A 15,284-nucleotide genomic window follows, 5' to 3' on the forward strand; every position below is an offset into this window, starting at 1 on the left:
GACTCTAACGACTGCATTGCACGCAGACGTTGCAAAAACTTTTGCTTTTTAAATCGCGAAACGCGAACGAACAAACACTGCTTCTACTTCGCGATATTTATATTTAAGAGATACAAATATTCGATTACAACATTGGTTCCCGAGCGATTGCAATGACGTTCTGAACCAACAAAATAAAAACAAAATTATTAATATCACCGTTATAATAAGAAACTGTATAAATTATTAAAGAAACGTAAGATATAATAATATATTTACCTTAATATTCGTTGATACTTGCAGCGAAGACATCTTGAGAAACTTCAGATGTTTACTCGTCAAAAGAAAAAGGAGAAATGATTCGGTAATCGCGATTTAGAATTTTTAATGTTTAAATAAATGTACCATAGTTTAAATATTACTTGATTCTATCCCGCGTGCAAAAAAAATCATTTAAATAATTATTAAATTATCGATAATATTAATTTAGAAGCTTTAGCGTCTAGAAAAGTGAATCGCGATGTGCACAGGTCGGAGAGCAAGAGGAAACTAAGTCGCGAACTGTCAAAGTCGTGAAAAAGTACGTTTATGTTTATATAACACGAGGCAACTACTGCGAAATTAAAATTTTAAAGTAATAGAAGTTTATATTAAAATTATTTTAAGTCCCGCGCGCGATTCACACTTTTAAATGTTTAAATAAATGTATTGTTGTTTAAATATTACTCTACTCTATCCCGCGTGCAATAAAAATCGTTTCAATAATTATAAAATCATCGATAATATTAATTTAAAAGCCTACGCGTTTAGAAAAGTGAATCGCGATGTGCACAGGTCGGAGAGCAATAGGAAACTAAGTCGCGAACTGTCAAAGTCGTGAAAAAGTACGTTTATGTTTATATAACACGAGGCAACTACTGCGAAATTAAAATTTTAAAGTAATAGAAGTTTATATTAAAATTATTTTAAGTCCCGCGCGCGATTCACACTTTTAAATGTTTAAATAAATGAACTAGTGTTTAAATATTAGTCTATTCTATCCCGCGTGCAATAAAAATCGTTTCAATAATTATAAAATTATCGATAATATTAATTTAAAAGCCTACGCGTTTAGAAAAGTGAATCGCGGTGTGCACACGTCGGAGAGCAATACGAAACTAACTCGCGAACTGTCAAAGTCGTGAAAAAGTACGTTTATGTTTATATAACACGAGGCAACTACTGCGAAATTAAAATTCTAAAGTACCAGAAGTTCATATAAAAATTATTTTAAGTTCCGCGCGCAATTTAGAATTTTTAATGTTTAAATAAATGTACCATAGTTTAAATATTACTTGATTCTATCCCGCGTGCAAAAAAAATCATTTAAATAATTATTAAATTATCGATAATATTAATTTACAAGCTTTAGCGTCTAGAAAAGTGAATCGCGATGTGCACAGATCGGAGAGCAATACGAAACTAACTCGCGAACTGTCAAAGTCGTGAAAAAGTGCGTTTATGTTTATATTACACGCGGCAACTACTCCGAAATTAAAATTCTAAAGTACCAGAAGTTCATATAAAAATTATTTTAAGTCCCGCGCGTGATTCAGACTTTTTAATGTTTAAATAAATGTACTATTGTTTAAATATTAGTCTATTCTATCCCGCGTGCAATAAAAATCGTTTCAATAATTATAAAATTATCGATAATATTAATTTACAAGCTTTAGCGTCTAGAAAAGTGAATCGCGATGTGCACAGGTCGGAGAGCAAGAGGAAACTAAGTCGCGAACTGTCAAAGTCGTGAAAAAGTGCGTTTATGTTTATATTACACGAGGCAACTACTCCGAAATTAAAATTCTAAAGTACCAGAAGTTTATATAAAAATTATTTTAAGTCCCGCGCGTGATTCAGACTTTTTAATGTTTAAATAAATGTACTATTGTTTATATATTATTCCATTCTATCTCGCTTGCATTAAAGATCGTTTAAATAATTATAAAATTAACGAAAGTTTTAATATATAAATTTTCGGGTTTAGAGATAGAGAGTATCGATGTGCACTAGTTGGAGTGCAAAGAGAAACTAACTTGCCAATCGTCAAAATTAATCGAAGCTCCGTTTATATTTATATTGCAGAAGGCCAACCACCCCGAGATAAAATTTGTAAGTATATTTTAAATTAAAATTATTTTAAGTGTCTCGCAAGTTTTCTCCTTTATAATGTTTAAACGTATCTATTATTTTTGAAAAATTACTTTATTATGCCTCGTGTACGTTAAGGATTGATTAATTATGTATAAAATTACTGAAAGTATTAATTTATATGTTTCCTTAAAAAGAGATGGTTCCTTGCTATTTCCATTATTGTTAAATAACTTTCTTTGCTCATATCATGCCGTGCTATAAAGTTAAAGTATACGTCACGAACGAAGAGTGTACTCTTAATGTATCGTATCCTCTTTCAATGAACGAAGCTTTCGATCAATTTAGATAACAAATCCTGCCTTTTTCACCCTCGAGACAGCATCACTAGTCAACGATTTCGTACTAGAGCATGGGCCGTATAGATCTCCCGGTATTCTTCAGATTCAATTATATATTATGCAATAAATCATTGGAAATATGATATATGTTATGAATAAATTTGGATGTTTTTCTCGTTCTTTATTTTTTTTTTTTTTTTTTTTTATTTTTTATACCTTCTTCTCCTTTTGATATCACTTATCGATCATTTCATCATACCCATATAAATACATATTCATATCCTTTCGATCATTTTACTTTTTTTACAATCGAATTTTGTTGGAATCTTTTTTTTCGGGTCGAGGGGGAAGAAATTGTTTGTTACTTTTCTTAGTATTTATTTATTCATCTTTATTTATTTTTCGTGAGGGAAACATCGTACACTACGTAGAACACAGAATTTCAATGATTCCATTTGGAAGGAAGGGTCATTTCATTGAAAAGCTATCTTTCTACATCTTCTTATAACTTATGCTTCGAGCGATTTTTAATACCAATATATAATCGCAAATATTATATGACTAGAAATATAATAAAATCACTCCTATACTCGATTATACGTAATAATAAAAAATAAACGATTAGAGAAATTCAATATTTTCCTACGAGGTAACTAGTTAAAATAATTTAGTAGAAATTTTTGGATAACTAGAAATATAATAAGATCATTATTGTATTTTCAAATTGCGTAACAAGAAGTAAATTTTTAGAGAAATGTACTAATAAAAAAAGGAAAATCAGTGACTGATAAAGTACGTTTCCGCGGAATGTTGGACATTTAAAGGAATGTCGGGCATTTAATAATGAAGATAATATGGTTTTATTATCAAATTGTGTACTATGATTTGCGGCGAGGAGAGAGAACAATTCCTCTCAGTAGCTAAATTTCTCAACTTCGAGAAAATCATTTTTACATATAGAGATACTAACACACTGTGTGCGTGACGCACCCTCTTCCATTCTATGCGTGGCGCAACCTCCCCAACTTGTGCGGAACGCATACGCCCACGCATTCAAACAAAGAAAGGGAGAGGATGATAAAAAAAAATACCATAAAGAGGTATGAAACAACATGAAAGGGTACGTATTACGAACATATTACGAATATATTACGAAGGTAGTAACTCAATTCCCAAGTAAAATTGATGAAGTTAAATATAATCTACCCTGACGTTTATTTCGCTTCAAATTATTAAGTCTCTCAAAAACGTACGCGAAACAGATATCATATAACATATGTGATGAATATTGGAAAAATCGTTAGGAAATATTGAATTTCATATTGAATAAATATGTATTTTAAATGGATGGATTAACGATAACACGGTGATGAGTACGTAGATACAACATTTCTCGTATCATTTAAAAGTATTCCCGAGGAAACATTATTATTTTGACAAACAATAAAACCATTTATTGTCCCTGAGGGTTTAATCATTTTTAAATTCAAACCTCCCTTAGTTTCACTCTGACTCTTTCTGAATTCATTTTTCAATTCATGATTAAACATTCCACTCTCATAATCATCTCTATTCTCGGTACCATCCTTTGTTATTTCCATATTTTTATTATTTATCTCGAGCATAGATTTAACTTCGTTTTTATGATACACCGTGTTAGGTATTTTCGAATTTAAATCGAAATCTGCTAAATCAGTGATAGGCCAGACATTAACATCTTTTCGATTGGAATTAAACTTATTTCTGGAATCAGCATTGTCGAGATAAAATCTATAGTCCATTGAATGATAAACGAGCCTGGGTTCATAATCTTTACTCTCATCTTCAATTTCTTCTTCTTCTTCTTCTTCTTCTTCTTCTTCTTCTTCTTCTTCTTCTTCTTCTTCTTCTTCTTCTTCTTCTTCTTCTTCTACTACTACTTCAGCATCGATCAAGAAATTTTCCTTCTTAGAATCATCGTTAATTTCCTTAAGAGTTTTCTTATCATTTCTAATTTCACCGATGGTCTTGAAATAAATACTATGATCGTATCTATAATTTGCTAAACAAGCGCTATCCAAATTATCATTAGATCGATATCCAAGAACACTGTTAACATTATTTTGATTGATCTTCATTTTCTCTTCGTGATGAGATCTACGTCGATTTCTTTTGAAATTATGAAAACACGGACTCAAAGAAGAATCCTCGATGATAAGTTTATTCGAAGTTATATTCCAATTTGATACACGCTCGTCGAGCATCGTCTGACGGCCCTTCGATAATCTTTCTGACTTAAATCGATTGTATCCTCTAACTAAAGCTGTCCACCTTTCGATCCTTTGAAAAGCGTATTCTGTTTCCTCGCTCCACCATTCGGATAAACCTTTATGAAATTGTGCCATATTAGTTTCGTCAATGTTCGTTGTCATCGCCATTATAAATTTTCTCTTCTTCTTCTTCTTCCTCGTTCTCATTCACATAACGAACACGATACGGATTTTCACGTATTACTTAAAAACAAGTACGATGTCTGTAAAGGAAATGCCTTGTCTTTAAATCAGGCACGTTGATTTATAGTATTCCGAAGAAGCACTAGGAAAGTTCTGGAAGCCATTGATAAGTTTAGTTAGTATAATTCCGGTGACCCTGACCGTTACGCATTTTAATATGTGCTTTTCGAACAGAGGACAGTTATATAGATACGTAGATATGTATTATTTTCTTTTTTTCTTTTTTGATATTGGACCTATGCCGAACCTTTGAGGTCATCGCTGTTGCACCAATATAAAAAATGCGTTTGTTAACAAGCAGAATGTTTTAAGTCTTGTTGCATAAAGTGAGATCAGGTTCGGATCAAGTCGATTTAGATTAGGGACGATTTCGTAAACTTATTCTGCGTCGCACGTAAATAATGCTCCAATGCAGCGGTTAGGAGACGAAGCAGCTATATGCTGAAGAGTCCCCTAGAAACTTTGGCTCGAGAGAGAAACTATCGACCAGTCATATTTTACAGATGGGGTCGGCATGTCGAACCCTTCGTTACTGGCTTGTGATTTTATCAAAATCCCATTTAACCTTTTACCACGTTGACACTTATGCTCGTAGTAATGTAGTAGTAGTTTGATCCTGAATGGAGATGATTCAATTGCATTCAATTTTTTTCAAATTAGAGTCAATTTTTATAATTTTAAATAAAATAATAATTCTATATAATCGATTTTAATGTATTAATAGTAAAGTCTTAGCCCCGGGGCTCTCCATATGCAGCAAACCTCCTTGTGGTGAGACCTGGAAATCGATATTACTTACGATATATATACCGCAAGTACTATTGAGCTAATGGCTCTGTCATATTGCCAGTGTCCGGCAAAAACGAGTACCATGTAACATGACACGTGAGGCATACGGTTCGGAGGCCCAATATCGTGAAATATTACTTAATCGTTAGTAGTTATTGACTTAATTTTAAAAGTTAATTTATAAAGGAGAATAACAATGGACAAATGCATCACTTTTCGTTTAGAAAATAATTCTTAATAACTGTCTCTTGAAACAGTCTTGTCTCTTGAAGTAAAGCAAAACTGGAAATGAATGACAATAGGTGATGAATAGGTGAATGACAATAAGGTGCAAGAATGTTTGCGCGAGAAAATTTCCTTGAAAATTACATTTGATTATGAAAAAGAAAAAGAAAAAGAAAAAAAAGTGTATTGCATTCATGGGGATGGAGCTGACGAAATAATAGTATCCACTATTTCAAAAGATCGAAAAACTGTTGGATTATTTGGAATATTTTGGGTGATGACTTTTTAAAACCATGCTGATCTCGATTTATCGTGAAATCTTATATTATTATGATTCAGAATTTAATCCTGATTTAATGAAGAACAGATTGTTGTACGGCAACAAATATGTAAAAAGTTTGTTTTCTCTTTGATCGAGGACGATTCGAGATCGTCGACAATGATTTAACGAATTGATTGGCGACATGAATTATCCGCAGGAAGTGTTACTCCTGCCTAAGAATAATTAACGGTAATTCATTTTGCGGACAATTTTAGTAAATCAAACATGCTGGCCTTGTACTGGTTAAGCGAATATCGTCGAGCAAACGAATTTATTGTCGGTGGAGTCATCGATCCTATTGTAAGCAGCCAATATTTCCTTCGATATTTTCTACTTTAATGCTATTTTAATGCTTCTTTACCTAAAAATTTCATTAAGTGCCGTTTCATAATTATTGCAATAAATCATATGTAAATCGATCTGAACTGTTAAGACATTTAGAATTAACAAAACCATTTAGATTGGTATAAACAATTTGACTTTTGTTAAAGATATAAGTGAATAACAAAGTGTGTCAAATTACGGGCGTGATTGCTCGACCGTAAACATAAAGTTTTTTATCTACACCATCGTTAGTTAACTCCTATTTTCCTCTCTCAGCATGAAGCTTATCCAAACAATTGACATGCTTATAACCCTTTTATACTATACCCATTCTTTTGTTACAATCAATAATGTTCATCTTCTTCGATAATTTTCTTCAAATATAAATATGTATATTTATGTTCGTTCGTACGTCATTATAGAAAAAGTAAATTAGTTTTTTTTCTGCTTAATTCTAATCAAGAAACAGCCAGCATAAGAAACATTGCCTATTACCGCTCGCGCAAGACGACGATAATTCGGCGAAAATAAATAACAAATCAAGTAGAAGTCCTCTAAATAATACAACGGCCATTATGCAATTATACATTATCGAATATTAAGCTAAATTATAAAGCAGAGGTGGACAACTGGGGCGGCCAAGAGGCCACATGGCCCGCACCTTTACTTGCCTTTACTTACTCCGGGAGAAGACATTCCTTCCCCATTATTTGACTCTGCCATGCCTCCTAAGCTTATTTTTATTTTTTTTCTCTTCTTTTTCTTCTTCTTTTTTTTTTTTTTTTTTTTTTTTTTAGAGATAGTGAATTTCGTATCGTGTAGCCCACGGCAGGAAAGTTGCCCATTTTTTACTTAAAAAAAATAAGGGGATAAAAATGTGCATGATACAATATCTTTAACAAATGATCGATAAGACGAAAGAGAAGAAGAATAAATAATAATTAATTTTTAAGAAAACAATCTAGCTCTCCGTATTAGTAACTGTCGTTGTTTTCTATCGTTTCGACGGTATTCTCTACCAGGGAATGGAAACTATCGATGGAGATGGATTTGTCGGAAAGCTATCGTACACTGTTTAATAAAAGAAGCTACATTCTTATACGAAGAGCAAGAGATAGATCCAGCGCTAGCGAGTGCCTCTAAATCCAAAATAAAGTAAAATGCCTCGAACAAAGTGTACAATTAACGAGTTTAACAACAAGGCCGAGTCCTTTTGAGTATTTAATCAGAGCACGCGCGTACACACACATACACACACACACACACAGACACACACACACACACCTCTTTTCACAATAGAAATTCTACCTGTTTCGTTCATATGTCTTAACTATGATATTCAAAAGGTACAGAACGTCGAAACAGATCTTGATTTTTGTTCATATAATTATATGCTTCTGCTGGTTTTGGTTATAATCCAATAAAAAGAACGCGAAACCGATCGACAATTTATCGTTCGAATAAGATTGTTTTTCTACAAGAAAGGTGGTTCATAATTAAGAAAATCTATATCTCGACCACCATCTTCTAAATGATCATCGGATATTCTTCTTCTGGAAGCGTCGTACTCCTCGCCTAATTTTCTATACGTTTCGGCCCTGTTCTCCAATATTTCTTTGATGATTTCTGTAAGGAAAAAATTCGATCAATAATTGACTGATAGTAATCTTGGAAATTCGTTAATTTTATATTTCTTTCAATCGAGACGAAAAAGGAACAATAAGAACTATACGTGCAGCGTTCGTGCTTTATTGTCAGAGACTTGTCTCTATATTCCTCGTTCAACTTTTTCATTATCTATAGTTAATGTTGACGTAGTTCTAAAAGGTCATTAGTGATGATAAAAGTACAGAAACATTCCTCTTTTTTTTTATAATTAATTGACGACGATACTGTAAAGCCTAAACTAGTACGACTCGTAACGTATCAAGACGTAACTTTCTAGATATGGAAAAAAAAAATTTGAATTTACCCATTAGCAATTCTCTGCTTTCGATCATGTTACCCATCTCCTTTTTAACTTCTTTCATCAACCATGGCATGAAACCTTCTTCGACATCTATAAATATTATTATTATTGTATAATTTTTATGAAATAAATTATTTTCGAATATACTTTGAAATTCATATACCTGCTTTGATCTCGTCCAGTAGGAATCCAGACATTTTTAAACCTTCTAGAACGGCCGGCAAAAGTTCGGCGATATATCCAGTAAGTAATACGGCAACGGCGACACGATCTTCTGTTTCTTTTTGAATTTTCACTGCTTCCTCGTGCTGCCTCAAGCAGAAATCCTAAGGACAGAAAGAGAAATAGAATTTAGTCGTTTAGGTGGAATTTACTTGAAGTGATTTACCAACCCTTTCATGGTGGAAATATATTTACAATTATAAACTTTTACCAATATTCAGAAACAAGTTAAAATTAGAACAAAGTATTTAGCGTTAACGAAAGAATATTCAAATTAAATATTTCATTACTTTCTCTTCTCGAAGTCTTCTCTCTTGTTCTTTCAATCTCTTTGCCTCGGCTCTTTCAGCAGCTCGCAATTCCCGGAATCTTCTTTGTTGTTCACGTAGAGCCGCAATTTCTTCCTCCTCTAAGACCTCGATCAAAGCTTGCTCGATAGTCTTACCAACGATTACTTCAAGAATAGGCTGTACTTCGAGATCGAAGTCGAAGAGCTGCAAAACGATTGTTCTGCCGAGAATCTTCGTAGATATACGAAAGACTGAATGTGTCTTCGTAGATATAAGTTACCGTTGAAAGTTTGAAAACTGTTCAGGGCAAGGTTCGACTTACGTCTCCTGGTTCAATTTGTGTAGAGACATCCTCGCCGGTTTTTGCAGGACAGTACTTCGGCGTAGCCGGTCGATCCAAAAAATAATCGGTTTGTGTGCTGACCTCGAATTCATCCGGTTTCTCGAATAGCTAGAAATTGAAAACGTACAAAGTTGAAGAATTGATTTTTTTTTTGTTTTTTTCTCATCGATATCCAAAGAAGCTTTTATTTATGTTTCACGGGCTATAAAACGCTATAAAACGAAAATAATTTACGCGCAGACTTTGAAAGCTTCGTATAGAAAATATAGATGACGGAATGCGATTATGAAAGAAATCAATAGTTTGAAAAAATACGTTTGCTTATTTTAATAATTTTTCAAAGGCTACGAAAGAAAATAATTAATGGAAAGTTTTTATGACTTAATGGATTAAAACACTATAAAAAATATCGGACTTATGATGAATAGCTCTATCATGATAATGCTCGATTATAAAGAATTAATATTTTTCTCTATCTCACGCGAGTAACTACGTTACTTTGATATCGCTTTATAAAATCTTCTTTGCGCTTACTTCCTCGAGATAAAATTCAGTTTGGACCGGTTCGTGCTTCCGGCCAGCGACTGGTGGTGGCGAGCCCGATCTTATAACTTTGCAAATTTGAGCTTGCGCCCTTTTTCTTGCCAGATGCCTTCTTCTTGCTTCCGCTTGCCTTGCCGCTATCGATTGTTCTCCATCGATCTACAATGTTCGACGTAAGAAAAGAAAAAAAAAAAAAAAAGAAAAGAAATGAAATACAAAATACTTACGAGGGCAGGAGGGACTGCAAAGGTGCTCCCACGAATTACTCGGCGATCGTACATGATATTCCCGAAAGGAATCGTTTGATCACTGTAAATTTGATTGCGAGTCACACAGATTGCCATCGAGTAATTATTAAACTTTCGTACTTTGTAAAAAAATTCAAACTTCCTTTTAATTATACAACTATTTACGAATTAATTGCTTTTCTTTTTTACTTACAAACTCTAACAAATGTCTTATATTTTATAATTCAATAAAGGATTGCAATCGCTTGTTATAATTGTCAGAATTATATCTTTCTTCAAATAATTAAAAAATAAATTATATTCGACATATAACATACGAAAAAGTATCAAAAATAGTCACATGTCCGAGCATGAAGAACTTGAATTCGTTTGGACTAAAACGTAAATCGACGAACTAATTATTCTTGCATCAACCTGTTCCTTCTCCGTTCTCTAAATATTTTCCTGTATTCTTTAAAGTGTAAGACAATTCTCAAAAAAGAGAGTTTCTATCTTTCTTTTTCCCCTTTTATTTTTGTACTTATTTATTTTTTCTACGACTACTCGACGAATAACCAGTGTAGAATTTCTGTTCGGGCTACGTCGTGACGCATAATGACACGAGCGTGTTTAGAACCTATTCGCATGCGATCGTTTATGCGATTGATAAGAATCCATAGAAAGAGAAAAAAAATATGTTGAGAACTGGAAGATTCTGAAAGATTTTTTTATACAAGAAACGCTTTCGGAGAGACAAAGAATACAAAACAATTCTACCAATTACTGTTCATTAATTACTTAATGTTTAATGTTATTATAAAATTAATATTTTGTTTTCGTTCGTGAAGCATGTCCATATTTAAATATCGACGATCGGCGATAAAGGATTGATAATAAAATAAATAAAACAGAGAGAGAGAGAGAGAGAGAGAGAGAGAGAGAGAGACAGGAAATTGAGAAAGAAGAAGATGGAAAATAGTGTCTAAGAAAGAGGAAAAGAGAAAAAGAGAAAGAGAAAGATCGGTTACCAGCCGCGAAGGCCAGGCAGCTTATTCAGCATCGCGCCCTTGATCGGTTCCAACTTTGTCGGTAAACCTCGCGGCGTCGTTGGTAATCTGCGAGAAAGAAAAAAAAGAAATCGCGGCCTTATGGACTGCCATTATCTCGATTCGCCCTTAGGAAAATAAAGCTTTGCTTGAGCTAAGTAAGGAAGGAGTTAAAAAGAGAAAGAAAGAAAGAGAAAATAATGGACGAAACAAGAACAGACAAGACGAAAGAAAGAGACAGATAATGAAGTTAGAAATAAAAGTAAATTGTATCACTGATACAATGTACAAAATAAAGGGAACAAAGAGAGAGAGAGAGAGAGAGAGAGAGAGAGAGAGAGGCATAAGTAGGGAAAAACACGTAAGCAAAAGATAGAAAAAAAGGAAAAGATAATAAAGGAAAAAAGAAAGAAAGAAAGAAAGAAACATGAAGCAAACAGGGGCCACTCGTCGAACTTACAGCCCGTCTACGATGATCGGAGACCTCCTGTTTCTCCTAGCATGTTCCTCGGAGCAAGAATAGGAGGCTAGGGTAGTCGCATTGGTCTTGTCAAGTGCGAAATCAACGGTGGCCTTGAGGGCTGCCGCTTGACATCTCGCCTTATGTTTGCTATGACGCACTTCTGGTTTCTTGCCGAATGACACCAGAGGTCTCAATTTGGAACGGGAAGGACCTTGCCAATTATCAATTACCTCACCCTGAGGAATACCACCTATTGTTCTTCCGACAATATCCTGAGTGTTCGTGATCGGACCGATGCCAAGAAGTGCTGCTACTTCCGGTGGTGGCATTAGAAACTCTCCGCACTTAACCGTAGTAATGAATGGTTTTCTTCGTTGCTGAGAAATCGACTCGTTCCTTCTCGAGTCTCGATACTTTTGCATAGATTCCTCGTCCTCTTGGATCTTCCTCAATTTAGCGTTGAGTACCTCGTTGAAATCTTCCGTTGAAAGAGGAATACTAGTTCTTTGTCCTTTCTTTTCTTCGTTCTCCACATTCTCCTCCTTGTTCTCCCTCCTCCGACGTTTCTCTTCGTCCTCGAGATCGTTCTGACTCTTCGTATACTGTTTCTTCCGTAACGGATTAGCCTGATTACATTGGAGACTCGCCAAAAGCAAATGCTCGTTTGACTTACAGAGACGTCTACGAGCATACAGATCGTTCTTTACGTTCTCCACTCTAGTCAATTTCGAAACTGAATACGTCTCTTCGTCGTCGTTGACATGTAAGAGAGGTAAGCTCGAGTCTAAACCGTCTCTTTGAAGGATCGTAAAAGCTCCCGAATTTTTTCCCTCATTATTAAACGATCCAACGTTTGCGGTTGGCGCCAACATTGATGAAATTCCAGTTGGCATGGCGAAGAGATCACTAATTCGTGCTCTTCATCTTCATGTCTCGACGTATGCAGGACGCATTGTCCTTTCGGCGGCCTTTAAATTAGAAAATCAATGTCCTCTCCCTTCGAGACGTCGCAGGAATTCGATGATTTTCAAAATGATCTTTATTTTTATTACTCATTGGTTTACCGTTATGCTCTCTCTCTCTCTCTCTCTCTCTCTCTCTCTCTCTCTCTCTCTCCCTACCAGAAAAGCTAAGGTTTCAAACGAAAGAAGACTCAATACAGAAGTCTGTTGTATAAGCTCGACTTCCTACGCTGTATCAACCTCGTCTATAATTCAAATGTATCGGCTACGATAGTACTTTCTTTAGTTTCTTTTCTTTTCCATGAAAAAATCTCTAGTATTTCTTGATAAACGAGAAGACACAAATGCTCACCGAGAGAAAAAGAATAAGAAAAGTATCTCAGCCAAGGTTCGCGCCGATACTGACCGGCTTGAAATCGTTCGTGAGAGTTCAGAGACTGGACAATGTCCTTAGAATCGAACGATATAGACCTCGAATAGTGGGGGGTTGTTCATATACGTATATACTACATATATTGCTATATATGCTTTTAACGCTCGGCGGCCACTCAATAACGCTGACCAGCCGTTAACGTTGCGCATGCCTGAGAGGGATGACTGTATGTATGTATATATACGTGTATGTATATGTGTATATGCGTAAATACGCGTGAAAACTTAGAATTAATTCGTGCGAATTCTCCTGCGTTTTCTTCGCGACTGACCTAAACGCAATCTCTAGATCTGTCCCTCGACTTTCACGATATTTCAAGGTGAAGCGTGCTCTATCTATATTTAGTTAAAATCAGATCGTTAAAATAAAATTTCGAAGTAATTTTCGTTCGCAAAGACGCGAAAAAATGAATAGTATTTATTTGTACATTCCTCGTTGAAATTTAAAAAGAAAATTATTCAAAAGAAATACTTAAATTTCTTTCCCTTTCGATCGGAATATCTAAGTTTCTCTGTCCTTGAAGAAAAAATATGAATTGCGTGTCGCGTGAAGTAAGAAGAGCGATCACAATGATAAAGTTTTGCGATTACGAGGGTGCTTTTTTACTCGCTTCGAAAAATAATTTCATTTTAACTATTCAATGATTAAAACTAGTCAATGATTTACTTTCGTTCAATAATATCGAAGAAGTCAGGCGAATTGTAAATATTTCAATATGACGTGACAGTATCGACGGATCACACTTTGTCAATTTTGCGTCAAATAAAAAAGAAAAATCGATCTTCTGAATTATCAATTTCCTAGAACGAGATTCCGATTCCGTGTCTCAAGCTTCACTTGGAAAAATTCAGATAAATATTTATTTCATTAAATAAACAATCATTACGAATGCTTACATAAGAGATTTCGATCAATTTTAATTATCATGGATCGTTAATTAAAATAACAACTAAGTCATATTTCGTAGTCTCAACGTATGATCGTGAACATGAGAGAGAGAGAGAGAGACAGAGAGAGAGAGAGAGAGAGAGAAATGACAGCCGATAAAATCATGGAGCGCGGTCATTCCCTCCTGTGTCGTTTATAAGCCCAGAAACTACTACATGCGCACATATATATATATATATATATATATATATATATGCCTGTACATGCGTGTGTGCGCGCGTGAATAACTCGCTTCACGATCTAGGACCACGGGTATGGTCGTTGCATTATCGATGTTCCGTACGTTTCCAGTTATCGATGGCGACTTTTCCATTTTTCCTTTTTTTTTTATACTCTCCATAGTATTAAAGCCCAATAACATACGCGAAGGATCGTTTTATGAGATACGAATATGAGAAAAAAAAAAGAAATGGTTTCGCATGACTTGTAACAAAAGTCTCGCTTGCCATATCTGTTTTAATAAACTTGACAATCGATATTTCGCGCTCGGTGGTATCCCACGAAGTCAAAGTTTACGTGGTTAAAAAATCTTAAGTTCTTTCGTTCGTTTCTCAACGAACTTATTACAAAGATAATATCTAATCGTTTCTCTAAGTTTGTTCTTTACAGTAAATCGATACGTGATCGTCGAAGATAAACAGAGTAGTTTCTTTTGATTATTATATATTTTTAAAATATAAATTCGGGAAAAAAGAAGATGAATGGAAATGGTGAAATGGAGTCAAGGATATTTGAAAAATGTGCAAACTAATGAAATCGATCTGTTTGTTGAATTACATTTATAATTTAAAGTTCTAATTCGTTTTATTTTCTGCCGTAGATTGACTTCTGTCCATCGATCATTCGCGAAGGATCTATCTATTATTTCTAGATTCTATCTATTATTTCTCAGATGAATTATCGTTCGTTAATCGAACATTCCTCGATCGATACACGTATGCTGTGGATCGACGGGATCGGTATTTAAAATTAATACAAACGATGTATATACGTTATTCGTAAAACGAAAGAATATAAGAAGAAGTTACACTTACATCGGTGGATTTCTGTATTTCTTCTGCATGTGCAACATCGCTCTAGGACTTTTGACGAAAGTGTACGTGGATTTCTTGTCCGGTGGCCCATTTGGAATGTTATAAGCCGGTAATCCTTGATTGCAAACTCGACACTCTTCCATTCTTCTCATTGCCATACTTTTAACTTTTCTTCTTATACACTTCCTTCGAAAAGATATAC

General features: G+C 34.4%; 2 protein-coding genes across 4 annotated transcripts; both read right to left on the reverse strand.

Annotated features, from left to right (window-relative positions):
* Positions 1-2,816: 2,816 nt before the first annotated feature.
* On the reverse strand, positions 2,817-5,310 carry LOC118448450 (uncharacterized). The gene has a single exon (XM_085656990.1). The coding sequence runs from the start codon at positions 4,904-4,906 to the stop codon at positions 3,803-3,805; it is 1,104 nt and encodes a 367-aa protein (XP_085513116.1). The 5' UTR covers positions 4,907-5,310; the 3' UTR covers positions 2,817-3,802.
* An 826-nt stretch (positions 5,311-6,136) lies between these two features.
* Rsph3 (Radial spoke head protein 3) lies at positions 6,137-15,220 on the reverse strand. Of its 3 annotated transcripts, XM_035881714.2 has the most exons (10): positions 15,083-15,220; positions 11,703-12,673; positions 11,225-11,311; positions 10,197-10,278; positions 9,961-10,128; positions 9,406-9,534; positions 9,084-9,287; positions 8,735-8,897; positions 8,575-8,661; positions 6,137-8,228 (listed from the first exon to the last, which is right to left on the reverse strand). In XM_035881714.2, exons 2-10 carry the CDS (start codon positions 12,596-12,598, stop codon positions 8,077-8,079), a joined length of 1,968 nt encoding a protein of 655 aa, XP_035737607.1. In that variant the 5' UTR covers positions 12,599-12,673; positions 15,083-15,220; the 3' UTR covers positions 6,137-8,076. The 3 variants fall into 3 exon arrangements, with proteins under 3 accessions (XP_035737607.1, XP_035737606.1, XP_035737608.1); XM_035881713.2 differs by lacking the exon at positions 15,083-15,220 and having other exon boundaries at positions 11,703-13,113; XM_035881715.2 differs by lacking the exons at positions 11,225-11,311; positions 15,083-15,220 and having other exon boundaries at positions 11,703-13,112.
* Between the last annotated feature and the right edge of the window lie 64 nt (positions 15,221-15,284).

This window comes from Vespa mandarinia, chromosome 5, assembly GCF_050613455.1.
Source record: "Vespa mandarinia isolate Hongniang chromosome 5, ASM5061345v1, whole genome shotgun sequence".
NCBI lineage: Eukaryota > Metazoa > Arthropoda > Insecta > Hymenoptera > Vespidae > Vespa > Vespa mandarinia.

What these genes read in the sequence shown, in the direction of transcription:
- Rsph3 (XM_035881714.2), bottom strand. Translation starts at nt 12,598, where the DNA reads ATGCCAACTGGAATTTCATCAATGTTGGCGCCAACCGCAAACGTTGGA. An exon ending in TTGCAGTCCCTCCTGCCCTC is followed by an intron (nt 10,129 to 10,196) that starts GTAAGTATTTTG and finishes CGAACATTGTAG; the next exon opens with ATCGATGGAGAACAATCGAT. An exon ending in CTGAATTTTATCTCGAGGAA is followed by an intron (nt 9,535 to 9,960) that starts GTAAGCGCAAAG and finishes TTCAATTTCTAG; the next exon opens with CTATTCGAGAAACCGGATGA.
- LOC118448450 (XM_085656990.1), bottom strand. Translation starts at nt 4,906, where the DNA reads ATGAGAACGAGGAAGAAGAAGAAGAAGAGAAAATTTATAATGGCGATG.